This window comes from Crinia signifera, chromosome 8 (assembly GCF_055691185.1).
Source record: "Crinia signifera chromosome 8, ASM5569118v1, whole genome shotgun sequence".
Taxonomy (NCBI): Eukaryota; Metazoa; Chordata; class Amphibia; order Anura; family Myobatrachidae; genus Crinia; species Crinia signifera.
Window position 1 is genome coordinate 165,232,360 of NC_139224.1, and position 18,664 is coordinate 165,251,023.

The 18,664-nt window shown below is 44.5% G+C and overlaps 1 protein-coding gene across 4 annotated transcripts in view; it reads left to right on the top strand.

Annotated features, from left to right (window-relative positions):
• The window catches only part of PATJ (PATJ crumbs cell polarity complex component), a 175,902-nt gene that overhangs the window by 8,397 nt on the left and 148,841 nt on the right, over positions 1-18,664 (top strand). For all 4 annotated transcript variants that reach the window (XM_083157646.1, XM_083157649.1, XM_083157648.1 and 1 more), the window contains exons 4-12: positions 524-727; positions 3,741-3,880; positions 6,688-6,871; positions 8,626-8,754; positions 11,817-12,047; positions 13,426-13,525; positions 15,975-16,063; positions 16,698-16,839; positions 18,482-18,649. In XM_083157646.1, the coding sequence (XP_083013772.1) occupies positions 524-727; positions 3,741-3,880; positions 6,688-6,871; positions 8,626-8,754; positions 11,817-12,047; positions 13,426-13,525; positions 15,975-16,063; positions 16,698-16,839; positions 18,482-18,649 (1,387 nt within the window). The remainder of the gene's footprint in view (positions 1-523; positions 728-3,740; positions 3,881-6,687; positions 6,872-8,625; positions 8,755-11,816; positions 12,048-13,425; positions 13,526-15,974; positions 16,064-16,697; positions 16,840-18,481; positions 18,650-18,664) is intronic.

Sequence of the window (18,664 nt, forward strand, 5' to 3'; positions counted from 1 at the left end):
TGTAGATGTCAGCACATTAGGTTACTGTATCCCGTCCCGTCGGTGTAGTCCTATTCTTAACCAGAGTCTATGTGGGTGGTAAATATGGAAACATTCAAAATAAATAGAAAAAAAAACCTCATGTTGACTATTTTACCTTGTTGACCATGCGGTGTCGGCCTGGACAGTCTCGGACTATCATCCGGATCCCCCTTCATAATTCTAATGCCTTCATTTATTTCTTCTCGATTTTGAATATTGAAGACGTTGTCCGTCCGAGTTAGTTTATTAGTGAAGCCATGTTTGCCACGTGTCCTTGGTCTTGTGTAGCAAAAAAAAAAAATTCCACGTGATGTCAAATGTGTAATTTTTTTTTTATATATTCTGATGTGTTCCTGAAATTTATACATTTTGTAATTAGCGGCTATTTTATTTAAATCGACTTAAATGTGTTCTTTGGCGGCCCTTAATTTTCTTTTTGTCAAGTGAAGCGCTGAAATATAGTTTTTAATTAATTTGTCTGGGATGAATTCTCTCCCTCCAGCTGAACCGCATGCCAGCTGACCGCTCGGCAGAATTTGATTTCACGAAGAAAGGCTTATTGGTATTTGAAGCGGACTCCTCTTCCTACTTTGAAAGCCAGAACAGCTCCGTGTTCGCGGACAACTTTGAGACCTCTAGATTTCCTCTGGACAGCCACAACCTGAGCCCAAATGAGTTCAGCAGAAAAATTCAGCAGATGGCCGCGGTGAGTGACCCTTGCCCTACGTGTCGTATTAAAAAAAAAAAAAAAGCACTTCTTTTAATAATGCACATATTGTTTTTTTTTATTTTTTATTAATTGCTAGCAATGAGCTCCCGAGTGATGTCTGCTAAACATGCAGGTTAATTTGGCTTTATAGCCAAACGTTCTGCATGTCCCGGTAATGTCACTGAATGATATTGGCGTCCGATTGGAAGACCACATTGTAAAAGTGCTATGCACTCAAAGGCTGGGACTTGTAGTTCTTTAACAGCAGTCTCCTCTGGCTGTGGGAATCCAGTATACACTGATGTCCTAGTAGAGTTTGGACTGTCACTTCCTATCATGCCCCAGTTGTCTGATAGGCACAGTAGGATCAGATGGAATGAAAAAAAAAATTTTTTTTACCATCCACAACGAGAAAGTTAATGGTGGCGCTATGATAGAAGCTGCCCTGTCCAAGCGCCACCATCTCCTGGGCATTCTTTTCCGCTGATGTCCTAGTGCAGGGTTTGGCAGTTCTGAGTAGGAGAGCATTTTCTATTAATGCCGAAATACTATAGGTATTGTCAATGTAACCTATCAACTACAATGTAGTACAGGGGTATTTATCAAAGTATGGATAGATCTAAAGCACTAACCAATCAGCCCCTCGCCGTCATTTTTCAAACACAGTCTGTAACATGGCAGTAAGGCGAATGGTTAGTACTTTATCTCTCTCTTTCTCTCTCTCTCTCTCTCTCTCTCTCTCTCTCTCTCTCTCTCTCTCTCTCTCTCTCTCTCTCTCTCTCTCTCTCTCTCTCTCTCTCTCTCTCTCTCTCTCTCTCTCTCTCTCTCTCTCTCTCTCTCTCTCTCTCTCTCTCTCTCTCTCTCTCTCTCTCTCTCTCTCTCTCTCTCTCTTTGATAAATACCCTCTTCATGAGAGTCTATAGCTTAGGTGCTTGTAATGTTCTAAGTGTTTTTTATGCAAACCTCCTTTTAGGGAGTATAGTTCTTATAATGCAACTAAATTAAAAAGTATCACACAACATATAGTGCCCATACACTAGGGCGATTTCACTGCAATTTGGTCACTTTTCATCCGATCGGAGACGGAAGATCTATCGCATCGACCAAGCTTTCAGCAGGCTGGGATTGCATACGATACATCGTATGTAAAAGGACTGCAGACGATGTATCATATTAAATCCTGCCATGTGGGAGGTTCCCAGGTGGTTGAAGGGGGGGTCGCGGAAATAGCAGTCGTTGCCCATTTAATGCTGCCCTTTCCGGCAGCGTTGAAGGCCAATTACGACAAAATAGATCCATCTTTTAAAACAAGTTTCGATGACACGCCCACTTTCCAACACTTCGGAACGTTGAATTCTGACTGTCGAGCTGAGCAAAAACGGACCGGGATTCCGACTGTTGGTACGTTCCGACAGCCGGAATGCTGGATTGAATACCGCCCTTAGTATTCATTCTAGCACCCTGCACCTTTGAAAGCTGGTGCAGTTCCTCTTTCCTGCCTGGGGTGTCGCTCTCTGCTGTGGTGCTTCAAACACAATCTGGTCAGCATCTCATTGCTGTGATACAAACCAGTCTGTGCTAGAAGCATCAGAGCAGACAGCGACTCCCCATGGAGGAAAGAGGAACTGCACGGGTTTTGGAAGGTGCAGGGTGCTTCAATGAACACTGCAACTGTAATCTATGAGGCTGGGTAATAACCAGAGCTAGAAGGAGCATGTTAAACGCACAGAGAGCTGTTTATACTAATTGCTGTCTCATGTCATTTTGTTTCCCCATTTGGAATTGCTCCGATAATGAAGCCCATTTTAGCGAGATAAAAAAAGGTACTTATGTATTAGCAGGGCGCCCAATTAGCATACGTACGGCACCGTTGGGAAATCGCATCGCATTTTTTTGCATGCAATGCGATTTTCCTATGTAATTTATTGACTGCTCTCTGTCCTTGGGTGGTGCGATGAGATCGCATCGGATCGCACTGCACTTAAAATCACATGCGATTTATAGGGTGCGATGCCATTTAATGTACTATACACTTGTATGACATACAGTGGGATTTAGGCACCCCCCCCCCACTATCCACGCCACCCCGAAGCGTGGCGAGCGCAGCGGAACGCGTCCTCCCGACCTTTTCTTACCCCCCACTATCTACGTCGGCGTGGAGTTGATTGTATATAGTGTGGCGAGGGGACGCAGAATACTTGTAACATAATCTGCGGGGCTCGCTGCGCTCGCCATGTTTCAGGCTTGGCTCGCTGCGCTCGCCACACTATATGAAATCAACTCCACGCCGACGTGGATAGTGGGGGTATGAAAAGGTCGGGAGGACGCGTTCCGCTGCGCTCGCCACGCTTTGGGGTGCCTAAATTCCATTGTACAAGTGTATACTAAATTAATTGGCATCGCACTCTTTAAACTCGTATGCGATTTTATGTGCGGTGCAATAGCATACGATGCGATCTCATCGCACCGCCCAAGGCCAGAGAGCAGTGAATAAATTACATAGGAAAATCGCATCGCATTCAAAAATCGCATGCAATGCGATTTTCTTACGCAGAATCGCCCACAAAGCTATTTGCTTAGTGGGCACCTGGCAAATACATATGTACCAAAAAAAATTCCTGTAGTTTTTGTGGAATACGTAAAGTTCATTATTGAAAAAAAATGTGAACGCATGTGAACGCATGCTTTGACAAACAGCAGTTAATTCAGTCTTCATTTAACCTGGAACCTCTCGCACAACTTATTTAGCCAGAGAATGAAGTGTGAAAATAGTTCTGCAAATTCCCCGAGGTCTTCAGGCACCGAGCGGGCCGACGCAACGCTCTGTTCACTGAAAGTAATGAAGTGAGATCCTCTGCAGAATTAATTTATTATCAAAGTGCTGAGTTTGTTCTGTCTTACAGGATATAAATTTCTCCGAGTTCACCAGTCTCTCCGGAGCAGATTGGACGTGTTGGCAGAGACATCAGCTCAACAAATCAAAATTCTATTTGTTTTTGTTTTTCATTAGGGCAGGCAAATTGAATATATAGATATAGAAAAACCTTCTGTGGGAGGCCTTGGGTTTGCTGTCGTTGCATTGAAGAATCCCAGCGTGGGGGATGTTGGCGTGTTTGTCAGTGGGGTACAAGCAGGAAGCCTCGCGGACAGGTAAGATTTAAATACTGGCTTTTCTTTTTCTTCCCGTCTTTCAAATCATGTTTCCGAGCTTGTTTATGTAACAGAGTGTAGGCCTATAATTTACAGAACCCAAGCAGTCAGCGATCGGCATTTATAGAGAACGTATGAGTAAAATTGGCCAGGTAAGGGGGGGATGTGTTTTGACTGTGGCATTCAGTTGCAGTATTTTTTTGTATCGCTGGGTAATTATGTGCTGGGTCAGGTAAGTCCAAATCCTTCTTTTTTTTTTTTTTTTTTACACTGGTCATTGATACCAGATGGTGTAATACATATTTATGGCATTAAGTGACTGAAACAGGCATTGTTTACTTGTACGCATTCAGAATGATTTGCATCTGTAGGGGTCCTTTTGGTATTTAATGACGCACGCAACTTTAGGCTTACAGGTGATTCCTCTCTCTGCAATGTAGTCGATAAATAGAAGCATGTGTCTTTTTTTTTTTATTAGGTAAACGTGATAATTTAAAACGTTATTATGACATGCAATAAGTTATCTACGCACCGTGTTGTGTACCAAACAAAAAAGTAAGAAAGATTTCCTAGTATACTGATATAAATAACTGATGATGAGGATGATATGTTGTTTGACTGCCATGGCAACTACAGTTTTATATGGCAATAATTTAGCAAGCCGAGAGGTCTTGGAAGAGTCATTCCCGCCTTTTTTCTGCTGTCACATGACTGATGAGGAGCTTGGCGACAGACTGGCTCAGACTTATGCTGGACACACATCAGACCAACTTTCCTCCAACTAGTTGGTTGGATGGAATAAAAACCTGGTACTGGATAGGAGCAAATGTAATTTGTAATGAAGTCATTTGTTCCCCAAATTTGAAAATGGACAACGGTCACTCAGACAATGTACTGTAGTTGGACCTATTTGATTTAAACAATTTCACTGAATGTTTTTGTCCATTCTCCTGAGTTTGTGAGCAAAGTGCTTATTGGCATTTACCCCCATACAGTACCAGATTGTCAGTCCAAACAACCAACTAGTTGGATGGTCAGTCAAATTAAAGGGGAAGGGGGGGGGGGGTTGCGCATTGATTCATTGCTGTTTTTTTGTCACAAGTTTGGCGTTGTGCATGCGCACTGCGGTCCAGACACACTCAGAGTCATTTGATAATTTATTGGCTTGCGAATTCTCCCAACAGCGATTGCGCCTGAATAACCCCTTAGTCAACCAGAACCAGTACCTTGCCACTTTCCTTAGGGCGCTAAATGTTGGGTAGGCTGGGAAAACAAACCTATTGACATGGATTCCATATTCTTCTTACCGTGGCTCAACTGCAAGCACAGACGGTTCGTATGGTTGCCCTCACGCTATATGTTTAGAATTCTTTCACCACTAACTCAACCGCTTTACTGACCCCTCTCCCCAGACTCCTCTCTACCCTCTTTGTCATGTGGCCATTCCTCCCATATGGCTTCTATCTGGACAGCAGATATGACCCAACATTTTTCGAAGATATGCAGGAGAATCACTTTTTTGGTCTTACTGCTACCAATCTTCAAATTCAGAATTAACTCCTTTCTTCCCGTCCCTAATTTCCTAAGCAACTCAACGCTGATGGAACATCTCTGTATATATTTGCCCATGGATAAAGAACCCTATCTCACAATTGTGCCACATCATTTTACCCCTTGGCTGCCCATGAACTCTCATGGGAAGTGGATCTCAGATCACCTCCAGACGTGATCACCTGGGAGGAAGTTATGGCTAACAGTTCCAATTAGATCAGTGGTTCCCAACCCTGGTTCTCAAGTACCCCCAACAGTGTATGTTTTCCAGGTCTCCACACAGAATCACAAGTGCTATCATTAGCTCCACCTGTGGATCTTTTCAAATGTGCCTGAGTAATGAGTGCACCTGCCGGGTGACCTGGGAAAACATGCACTGTTCGGGGTACTTGAGGACCAGGGTTGGGAACCACTGTAGTAGAGTCTCCATGACGGTGAACTCCTATAAGCTGTACATTTGTTGATACCTGTTCCCAGGACATCTGCAGCAATTTTTTTTCTAATACATTTCAGCTGTGTTGGTGTCAACGTGGCTAGGTAGTCTCCTCCTTTGGTACTTGTGTAATATCTGGGCGCCCGATTATTTGATTGTATGGCTTAACTTAAGGCATACAATCAGATGCGATGCGATTTTCAGCAAAATCGCATCGCGACCAAATCGCATGTGATGCGATGCGATCGACGCAATTTTCCATAGGATTCAATGTTAAATTGGTCCTGTTCATTTCCCCACTATCCAAGTGGGCATAGAGTTGATTTTATATAGCGTGGCGTGGTAGCATGCGATGTGATGTGATTTTTCCGACCCGATCTCAAAATCGGGTCGGAAAAATCATTATTTCAATTATCAATTATTACACAAGTACCCCTCCTTTTTTCACAAATGGTGGACCTGCCCACAAATCATGTCATCCTGGGCAAAAATTTGCCCTATATAGCCTGTGAGCCCCCACCCCTCCTCAACCCAACCTCCGTGCCCCTGTATGCCCCATTCTGCCAGTTACCCAAATGGCTCAGTAAACTGATCGTTCTTATCTCTTGCGTGGCTAAATTCCAGATTGTTAGGGCTCGGAAACAAACTTTTTCATTTATGTTTTCATGACATTGTTCCCCTCTCCCTTTTTCTTGTTGGCATGTACCATACCATGCTGGGTGTAAAAATACACCCAGCATGGTAACTCCCAGTTTTGTTTCTCTGCATAGTATAAATAGAAAGGTGATCAAGCAAATTAAAAACCGGCATGTATTGTTTTCAGAGATGGAAGGCTTAAGGAGAATGACCAGATATTGGCTATTAATTATACCCTATTGGACATGAATGTCTCACACCAGGAGGCTTTGACCTTACTACAACTGTCATCGGGAAATGTGCGTTTGATCGTTGCAAAGAAGCCTGTGCCAATTGTTCCTCAGAGCCAAATTAACCAGCTGGATGACCAGGTATCTATCTATTTATCTCATATCTATCTATCTATCTATCTATCTATCTATCTATCTATCTATCTATCTATCTATCTATGTGTGATTAGCACTGCAGTTAAGTTACTTTCAATTATTCCCCCTTTACTTTGAGTAGAACCTAAGATTGCCACTTGTTGAAAGGGCATAAACACTGCTAACATGTAATATCTGTGGTAGATGGCTTTTAAAAAAAAAAATATATAATAAAAACAATGTCTCTAGATATACAGTATGGTGTATATTGATAAGTGAATGTTACATCCTTGCAATACCACCATGTTTTGGGCCACTGCAGCTGCGTGTGGCATCGCACAGCAATCACAGCCCTCTCCACAAATTATATTTTTGCACCTGGGCCCGCAACCCACAAGTTCCGCCACTGTATTAAATGGTGGTGTAATGGTAAACCTAATAAGTGATAAAGGCCCCCACTTATCATTGATCGCATTTACAATGCGATCTGGGCGGAATATTACCGCCCAGGATCGCACTGTAAAATGCGATTAATTTTGCCCAAATGTATCTGCCAGGAGCCCGTCCCTGCAAAGCCCTGACCCGGAAGCCGGGGGGTCTGCGCATTCGCGGTTACGCGCTCCCCCCCCCCCTTGACCCCGCTGACCGCACTGCCGCTCGGGCAGTGCGATCCCGTAGCCATAGGCTACAACGGGCTATCGCCACATTAGAATGGCGATAGCCCAGGGCTGCGATGCCGGGCTGCCCGATGTTGATACATCGGGCAGCTTCGCATCCCCCATAGAAACCTATGGGGGATGCGGCCGGCGGCGCTGTAGGGGGGGATCGCAGCAGGGATCAAAGATTCCTGCTGCGGTCCCCTGTGATACATTTAGGTGATACTTAATATTTGCGGTTAACCCCCGAAAACGTGTGTTTTCGGGGATTTAGCCGCAAATATTGCTTGATAAATGGGCCCCTTAGAGACTTTGTAGAATGGTAAGTGTTTTACTGATAAATGTTTGGGTTCTTTATTTCTATTCTTTTTAATGTAACAAAATGAGTTCTAACATTTAACAATCTATACCCAAGACAATAGTGGTGTGTGTGACCATCTTTACTTGCAGTGGTGTCACAGTCTCCTCCCTCTAATTTGAATACTAGTGCCACCAGCATTGGTCACCAAATGCTAATAGATGGGAGAATGTGAAAGGGAAGAACATATAAGGCTTGTTATACCCTTAATGATTGATATTCAAGAATAAATATAGTATATGTTGCTAAGTTTCTCTTTATACCAAAGCTTCTATGTTGTTGGAAATGTCATCTGGCTCCAACGTCTGAAACTGCGGCCTTACTCTGTATGAGAATAATTGCCGTCTCTATGTGAGAACATCCATCAGAGCGAGTCTAATCTGATCAGCATGCTGGCGATAGGCAGCCTCTGTCGTTTGTGCTCCGTAGACGAGCAGCATATGTAGATTTTAAATATAGCCTATTATTAAAATGGGCAATTGTTAATGTTCATTCTGATGGGGACCATATGGGAGAGCGGCAGGCTTTCCCTAGAAACCCTCCGAGGCAGATCACTCCTATTGTGCTTTTTCACATACTGTAGCGAAAGTGCCGTAAATCGAAAAAATATCCTTATTATAAGCATTATTTTGTTCCTGTAGCGTTGTCATTGTTGTCCGTGGTTTAGGGGGGATAGTGAGTGTCAGCTGATGGATTAAACATTTGGAATTTGTTAAAAATAAAAATCTGTTTTTACGAATTTGCAGATCCGCTGGGGCCACGTGGAAGATATTGAACTCATTAATGACGGATCAGGATTGGGGTTCGGGATTGTTGGCTCAAAAGCCAACTGTGTAATTGTGAAAACAATTGTCCCCGGGGGACTGGCCGATCGGGTGATTTATCTTTCTAAATTTCTAAAATATTTATTGTACGGTGAATAATTTGGATTATATAAATAGTATGTGATGAATATATCTAGGGCAAACGCACAGTGATTTGAGGCTTGTTAGCAGTGGTGGTTTTTACCTATGGGCCGGACTGCAGCCTTCGCAGCCCCCCCCCCAGGTAAAATCCGCCACTTTGTTCTGAATAAGTGAAGCCAGATGAGAGGAGTGCTAGCCATAGTGAAGCCAGTGCAGTCTCAGTGATTTCCTATTGGAAGTCCGACCTTCCCGTCACCCAAGGCCGTCCCATTGGGAGGTATTCCTTCTCTCCGGAATGCCTCTGGGCTGCTTTGGTTGAAGCCCATAGAATCCGGGGGTATGCTCATGCGCAGTACTGAGGCCGATGCTGCACGTGCGCCAGTCCTGGTACCTGTCTGTAATCTGCATTGTACAGTTGCTGGGACTGTGACTATCCGCTCTATTCATCAAACTCAGCATTCCAGAACTTGTAGTGTCCTATCTGGGAGGTGCCTTTATAGCTGTCACCGGGGACATGGTAATTGAGAGATTGCAGCCTTCCTGTGTGGGCCAGACAGATCTGTTTTTTATTACCTGGACCATACAGAGAGGCCTCGTTCTCTCCATCCTCCTCTCCCTACTGGCATGTGTTACAGGCAGCTCCCCCCGGGCAAGACACCACCCAGACCAGACACAACATGCTCGCGTATACCCACCGAACATGTACGAGAACACATTCCCTCGCTTGTGGCCGAAGAGGGGGAGAAGTCATTTGATGGTCTTAGACCATTGAATGATCTTTTTCAACTTCGGAAAGAAGTCAGTCTAAACTGAATTTTATTTCAGCCACTGATCTCTGAAGACGGGCAGGGCGCTGACATCATATGACCCCCCCCCCCACCACCACCACCTTTGAAAACTGGTCCAAATTCGGATGTGTACAAATGGGTCTGAATCTGTCCCATACAGAGGGAACCCCTCTCATTCAGCTCCAGCGCTCGCCAGAATGTCCCTGCTGGCTGAGAGGGACTCCATTAGACCGGGACAGACACTTGGCGGCTGGGCGGCGGAACCCTGCCCGTATCAACTTCAGGGAGACAGGCAGGGTTAGGGGGGATGTGGGGACCGGCGGACAGGGATGCAGCGGACGGCAGCGAGGAGCTCCGTCGGAGCGGTTTGCAAGGCCTGGGCTGAGTCATCCCAAGCCCCCGCAACAACTAGAACGCCTTCATCTGTAGTTAGCGAATATCTCTGACATTTTTTTTCTTATTATTATTCATTTTATTTATCAATTTTATTTATCCGTCAAACTTAAGGCTGGTTACTGTAGATCCATTGATCTGCAGCTGTTTCTCTGGATAGATCTGGTAGCACATTCTCCAGACACACTGCCCAATCCGTTGTGACTGACATCACAACTGGCGCTTTTAACAGTTGTGATGTCATTCTCCATCGGCTACTGCTGCAGTGTGCTGTGGTTAATTTATTGCTCGTACACACTGGCTGATAATTAAACAATATAAGAGCCTATCAATTGATACAAAATATCTGCCAGTGCATACCTAGCATAACTCTCAAGTCTTTCCAACAGGCCATGTTTTGTGGATTTATGTCTGTAAAGCCGTTGGGTTAATTACAGACCCAGCAAAATAGATTAACTCACCTGGGCATGATTAAAGACATCCCCAAAACATGACCTGTTGGTGGTACAGGACTGGAGTAGGGAACCTCTGGTGTAAAGAGAACATGAATTAAATTATTTTTTTTTTTTATATACCTAAATGTAACTGGATTTTAGGCAGTTCCTTGTGCTATATGCTGGACATTGTGCCGGACTTTTAGTTTCCCTTCTCTAGCGACGAGCTCACTCAAAACATTTTGCCTTTTTTTAATTTAAAATACATTGGCAGTAAATGCGACCGTATACTATATGGATTAAGAGGGCTGCTTCTGGAATTTAAAGGGGTTTATGGCTGGTTAATTGCAAAAATAAATAGATCTCATCAATTTAACGCTGGAGATAAATAAGGCATTTAAGCGGCTCAGCGCGGCATGCTGGAAAATTGGGATTCAATTAAAAGGAAACATGCAAAAAAGAAATACAATTTTTTTTTTTTTTTTCTGAGCGCGTGTTAAATAAAACCTGATATTAATCACCGGTGCTAATATATTTTATGTGTTTTACAATGTCTTCATTAACTAGAATCCCTTCCGTATAACTAATTTCAAAGCACCCTCTCAAAGCCGCAGTATAGAAGCAGAATGGTGCTAAAAGTCATAGTGTGTATGTATTTATAATAAAAATAAATAAATATCGTCCATCGCATACCCTATATATAGTGGTATGCGATGCGATATTCGCGTAAATTAACTTGAATGTACAATTAAATATCGCATCGCAAGCCAGCAAATGGCATGCAATGCGATTTTTAATTGTACAAGCACCCTGATGGGTGCTTACAATGTTAAATGCACCCCCATTGTCAACGCCACCCCCACTATCAATGCCAACCCGAAGCGTGGCGAGCGGCGGCGGTACGCGTCCTCCGACCTTTTCATACCGCCACTATCCACGTTGGTGTGGAGTTGATTTTAGACAGTGTGGCGAACGCAGCGAGCCACCGAGCCCAAAGCATGGCGAGCGGACTTGGAATACATGTAAAGTAATCCGCGGCCCCTCGCGGGGCTCGCTGCGCTCGCCACGCTTCGGGCATGGTGGCTTGCCGTGCTCGCCACAATATCTAAAATCAACTCCACGACGATGCGGATAATGGGGGTATGAAAAGGTCGGAGGACGCGTACCGCTGCGCTAGCCACGCTTCGGGTTGGCATTGATAGTGGGGGTGGCATTGACAATGGGGGTGCATTTTTTTTTTTCCTTCCATATTTTGGACTTTTTTATGCTTGTTAATCGATGTGGACTCCACGTGTGAACGTTAAAGTGTGCCAAGTACAGACTACTGGGAAACCTGAGCTAGAGAATCCTGCAGTTTTCCAGTAAAGTTTTTAATATTATGTACATTGTAACTTTATACTGGATATCGCACTTGTAGGATGGAAGACTTAAGACCGGCGATTACATCTTAAAAATTGGCGACACTGACGTCCAAAGAATGGCCAGTGACCAGGTCGCTAAAGTTTTGAGGAGCTGTGGAAATTCTGTTAGAATGGTGGTTGCCCGGAATCCTCAGGGAAAGCTCCCCGCCAGACCACCACCGCCGCCTCCACCGGCCACATTGCCAGTGGGGTCACTGCCTCTTCTGGACATCAAAAATAACACCACTGTAAGTACAACAGTAACTTTTATGCTTAGCGAATACAGTTTTTATTATTATTATAATTTTATTTATAAGGTGCCACAAGTGTTTCGCAGCGCCGTACACAGGAACAGTACAGGGAGACAAAACTTGGCATAACATTGAATAAATAACAAAAATACAGTACAAATAAAGAGCGCCACAGATCAATACACATTACAGCTTAAATGTAAGTAGTGAGGACTCAATCAACATACAACTAGAGGCTTGAGGCCAATGATGGAGATGAGTATGCGGATGAAGATGGTCACTGAGTGTTGGAGTATAGGAGAGCTGTGAGTGAACATGTGAAGAGAAGTGGGCTTTGACAACAGGAGGGAAGAGGGCCCTGCTCGGAGGAGCTTACAATCTAGTAGGAAGGGGAGACAGATTTCAAGAGGTGCAAGCAAGTGGGTGGTGGCTAGATAGCAGGATGTAAACAGGCAAGGGTCGGAGAACCAGCTAGTTTATGTAGGACTAGTTTATGCAGTGGAAGGGTACGCTTTGATGAATAGGTACAGTTTCAGTCCCTGGTGTCATTAACTTGGCGCAAGACTTTAGTGGTCCATGTTGGGAAGTATTGTGGAGATCAAGTTCACCTCAATAGTGTTGTCGACTATACTTTGTTACATACAAGTACCAAATATGAAGGGAATATTTTAGGATAAACCTTTTTTGTGACCAGTGCACATAAAGCTTTATTCCAGACAAATGTAGAAAACAGCACATTTTCACAATAAAGAGAGACTATACAGTGATCGCTTAAAATACATTACCATCTACACTCCCTCCAGTATACTCAATCAGTCATTCAAACAGTGCTTAGCCTTTAGCTGTTGCTGTTCTCCAACATACAAGTAGATTATCTTGTGCAGATACTTTTGTCTACTTACTAGCTTACGTGCTTTCATTATAGTTATGACATGTTTGTAGTCTTCTAAATTGTACTAATGCCCCCCATACACGGTCCGTTAATCGGATCCGTTGTGTGCTTAAACAGCATACATCGGATCGGATCGCATCCCTAGTGCATGCAGTGTGCATGCACTGCAATCCGATCCGATGTGTAGCTAGTACAAAAAGTATGTGCAGCACATACTTTTTGTACTGTACTATGTGATGCGCGGGAGCGCGCATCGCATAGTACAGAACGGAGCCATACACAACGGACCGTGTATGGGCTCCTTAAGTATTGTAAATAGAATAGAATTCCTTTGTTCGTCTCACAATGGAGAAATCTGCATTGGAAAAATTGGATATTTGTAAACCAATCTCTCTTTCGCACACCCCACTTTATACTAGTCTGTAACATTAATTTCTCCAGTTTAGCTTAACCCATAGGACAATCCTTTTTTTCTACTTCCAGGAAAATGCTGAGCGCAACCTGTACGATATTGCACTAACTAAACAGCAAGGTCAGAGCCTTGGAATAACCGTTGCTGGCTACACCGGGGGAAGTAATGGTGGTAAGATCAATTTGACTTCATGTGGACATTTTCAGCTAGCCAAATTGAGGGCCACTGTTTGTGTACATTGCAGAGAATGTCTCTTTGTGGTGATCTCGGCCCACGTGGTTAGGCTTTAGCATTATTACAGTGTATAAGAGACTAAACAAACCAATCATTAACTTGTTACCTTAAGATATTTGCAGTGATTGAACAAAACACTGATCAAATCTTTTTCTGTTTTAATTGAAAATTTAAAGTGAGCATTGCCAGGCAATGACCGTGTGCCGTTCTAATGTCTGCAGACCAGTGTTGGTTTGGGGTCTTTGTTGATGCACGATCAGTGTGTCGCGTGCTTGCACACTATTGGATGGGCAGAATTTATCAACAACCTGTTGGAGCCATTTTTTAGGTTACTTTGCTGGGAAGTAATTGGCACAAGTTTTAATGAACATTTTGTCCAACCATCTCTTCTTGTTTTATCCCCTCCTCCCGTTTCCTTAATGGCGATGCACCAGACAGGTATGGGCGTTTTGAGTTCTGTTGATGTTGCCTGTTCCATGCAACAATTCTTCCCTACATCTTACGGCTCCTACATCTGTGTGTCCATCTTGCTGCAAGCGCATGCCTGGTCACAACTGTCTGTCTTAAGTGGTTCCCAAGCTCCATCAACATCCAAACATAGCAGTCTCTCATTGGTGTTGTGATCAGGATCAACACTGGGCTCCGTTTCCCAGTATAAATGTTATTCTTTTCACCCATTGATAACTAGACCGTTTGACAGGCATTTTGGGTGCTGAACGGATGGTGCCAGTGCCTGGTGAGTACTGGTAGCGAGGTGCGTCACTTCTAGTGAAAAGTAATGGGTCCGTGATATTTAAATCCTTCTCTTTCATTATATGTGTGTTTTTCTGTGGTCTGTGCATGTTCTGTTTGATTATTTAAAATAAAATAAAAGATTTTGCCCCGTGGGTGAAACCTAGTACTAGGAATACTTCTTTCTACCCTCCTCTGTATGAAGCAGGATCCATACAGCATCTGATTCTGGGTGGCCAGATGTATCCATCCAAAAGTGATCAAATGGAGAGTGATAAGCAGCCAGCCAATCAGCTCCTACCTTCCATGTTACAGGCTGTGTTTGAAAAATGACAGGTAGGAGCTGATTGGCTGGTTGTTTCTCACTCTCTACTTAAATCACTTTTTGAACCTTGATACATCAGGTCTTCAGTACCCTATGGCTTCACACGTAACTGATCTGGTGTGTACATCGGCAAGTTAGATGCCTAATGGACGCTCGGGTCACAGCCTTCGTGTGTTGCGGAACTTGTGCGTTACCCAGCCGCGCGACTCCGGTCCATGTTGTTTATGCGGTTTTATATGAGATCCATTATCCGTCTGAACTATCTATCCGCTACAGTGTGGGGCAACTGGTCCCAGTCCAACTAGAAGCGGTATTTGGTTCCCAGCCTCGCCTTACTGGGCCGCGGTCGCCTCCGCTGGTCCCTTCTGTTCTATGATGTTCCAGTGTTCACGTGTGGAATATGAAGCTGAACTGGAAATGTCATTTATACCATACTCGCGGCCTAGGGAACTGGTTAACGCCCCCGGCTGACCGCATCTGCTCCCACACCCATCCGCTCGCATGCGGCTGAACGGAAGATAAATCATGAGATGGTCGCTCACCATCAAATTATTTTTCTCCCCTTTAGTAATGAGTCAGTCTAGACTGACTTTTTTTATTCCAGCCGCTATCCGCCGAATTTGGGGTGGGTGCTGATGTCATGTGACTTCAGCTGCCCGCCCCCCAAGCAGGCATCAACGCATTCTCATCCCAACCGGCGAATTCTCATCCCGACAGTCGTGACCCTAGCCCATTCTCGGCCCACTAGACTGCAACTCGGCAGGTGGGATTCAATGTCCCACCTTCCGATCGTCGAAAGGGGGTGTGGCCGCGCAAACGGACCTAGATTGTCGTGATACGGCCGTGGTCTCGACATTCCACGGCCATTCTCGGCAAAACGGGCCCGACAGCTTTTAAAGTCAGGTCCGTTCTGCCGAGCATTGAATAGGCACCAGCCGCTATTTCCCCCCATCGGAAATAGCGGGGGGGGGGGGGCTTGAATACCCCCCCTAAGTGTCATACTGCAAGCATAAGCCAATGCAGTCGCTAGAATGTTTTCCCAGTGCTTTTGTTGTCCTCTGATAGGACTTTAGGGGCCAAATGTAATAAGGTGGGAGAATCCGAAAGTGAGAGATTTTGGGAGCATGTGACAATTTTTTAAAGCGCCGATCATTTACACTGAAAAAAAAAAAAAAAAGACTGATTTGCCATGTAAATAATTGCCGCTTTTAAAAAAATAAATGGGGAAAACTCTCCCAAAATCTCTGAATGCCGGATTCCCGTACCCTATTACATATAGCCCTTATCCTTGCTTGAAGGTAATGTCCGTTATCTCTTTCCTTCCCCCAGGTTCTTCCGGTATCTTCGTAAAGGGAATAATACCAGGCAGTGCTGCTGATCAAAGTGGATGCATTCAAGTCTCTGACAGGATCGTAGCTGTAAGTCCTTTAGGGCACACTTATCAACGAGTCATAATCTTGTTATTACCCATTGTGAATGATAAAGGGTGCTCCAGCTAATAAGTTCCTGTCGTATTTGAAAATGACAGTTACAAGTTGATTGGTAGGGGGACATGGACGGCTGGTGAGTCCTGCCTTTGCGGGTGGCGTTGGGTACTTTCTTATGGAGTGCCCTCGCCATGCCATAGCAAGAGTAGTAGGCAGTGGCAACGCGGTTCATGCCTTTAGTTAGATGGGGCGTTTAGTCGCTGCCATGTTGTAAGTTGGGGGCGTTTCAGTCGCCACCATTTTAATGGATTTGACTGCAGCTGGTCGTATTGGCACCTTCCTTGCCACCCCTTTACAAAATATAGGGTCATACCATTTAGTAAATATTTATGACCTTTAACTTAAGAAGTTGTTTTCCGTGTGGTTATTTTAGCGATAAGCTAGGTTTAATGGTATAAGGTTCAATCTTATTGGTCTGTGCCGTATTTTGCCGATAGGCCTTTTTTAATAGAGTGTGATAAGTTGAGTTATGTTGTATGGTCAACAAGACTCAAATCGTCATTTTCTTTTCCGGTCTGTGTTCAATTAAAATTATCCAGTATAAGTGTTTCTTTTACTTCTGTAGGTTAACGGAGTGAACGTCCAGGGTTTGTCCAATGAGGATGTAATGACGGTTTTACGTAACACTGGGCAAACGGTCCATCTCGCTCTATCCAGAGGTAAAGTGCCATCTATACCAATGCCTCTGGCGAGCCCTACTCAACAAGGTGGGTTTGTTTTCTTTTGGTCTTAACGCAGTTGAGCTCTCTGTTTCTTTCCATACATATGTACAGCATCAAAATACGCATCACACCAGAAACATGCAGGGCCGTTTGTAGGACTGAGCGAGCTGGGCAGTGGCATTGGTTAAATGTGGCCAGTGTCTGCAGTGTTCCAGGTGGTCTGGCTGTTATATGGTATACTGTTGAAAATGTCCCTCCCAAAATGGCCTCCGCCTCAGAAGAGACAGAAGGCAGAAGCAAACAGGACGTGCCGGGAGTAACATAGTTTGTGAGGGGCAGGGGCATTACTGTGTGAGGCATAATATGGTGTCAGGGGAATAATATGATGTGAGGATTAACTGTGTGGCATAATAAGGTGTCAGGGGCATTACTGTGTGGGACATAATATGGTGTCATGGGGCATGATTGTGTGAGGCATAATATGGTGTCTGGGGCATTACTGTGTGGGGCATAATACGGAGTATGGGGCATTAATGTGTGGGACATAATATAATGTCAGGTGCATTACTGTGTGGGGCATAATACGAAGTATGGGGCAATACTGTGTGAGGTATAATATGCTGTCAGGGGAATAATATGATGTCAGGGGCATTACTGTGTGAGGCATAATATGGTGTCAGGGGAATAATATGATGTAAGGATTAACTGTGTGGCATAATAGGGTGTCAGGGGCATTACTGTGTGGTGGGTAATGTGCAAGGGCTTTGTAATCTGGGACAGCCATAGGACCTTGTCAGGCAGCGCAATGAGTAGGCAGGCCACTAATGAGGGTATATGTCATTTAAATATTGCAAAGTATAGATTAGTTTTGGATTATTTGCTGTAGCAAGTTGCACCCTCCGTCTGTTAGTAACTTAATAAGTTTTACTAATACCCCTTTCAGACAGAAAACAAATTTGCTGGGTGAAGCAGTTCCACCCGGTAATTTGTGAATAACACAGGTCCTTTTTCTGTGTGAAAGGGCACACCCATGTTGTAAATCCTGTGTCTCCAACCCTGGAATTGACCAGGGTCGAGGACACGGGATTTATGACCCGTGTTGACCCTTTCACACGGAAGAAATAACCGTGTTATTCAGCAAATTACCGGGTAGAAATTTTCAACCCGGTAATTTTGTTCTGTGTGAAGGGGGGTCAGGCTGCTCCCGGCAAAATGACACGGCTTTTGAAATGCCATATATTTGCCGGGATTTTCAGACTTTTCTGTCTGAAAGGGGTATTACAAAGTACCGCTCTTTGGCTGGAACCTGGCACTTCCATCGTAGTGTGTAATTGGTTAGAGACTTTTCATTTCTTAAATACAACAGAGGCACTCCTCTGATTCAGTGCTGTGCTGGAGGGGGAGGGGAGTGTAGCTCATCGCTGATTAGTTGTGTCTCACACAAGCCACCAGAGGTTTACTTGTTAAGTTTTTTTGTTAACATGAGTCTGAACAATGTTGTCCCTGTGGTTCCGGCAGCCGTGCTTCAGACAGCATAGCGAGGTGCGTGCCGAGCTGGGAGCCGTGCAGTGTGTTTGGCTGCAGTAATTAGCCTGCAAAGTGCCAGCATTTTCTGTGCTGTCTGTTGGTGAGGAAGTTTTACTTTCTTGTTCCTAGAACATTTTGCTGACTCTTTCTATGTGCGTAGGTTTGCAGGCTGCCGCACTACCTCCGCTGCCTGCCACGCCACCGAAGGCTGATATAAGTGATGCATCAGAAAGTCTTCCAGTCAGCACCGCGGGGAACCTGGAGCAGGTGTATACCCAAAGAAGTGAACGGGAGGAGGTGGATAACCAGATAAATGAATGGCGGGCAGGTAACTTGAAATAAA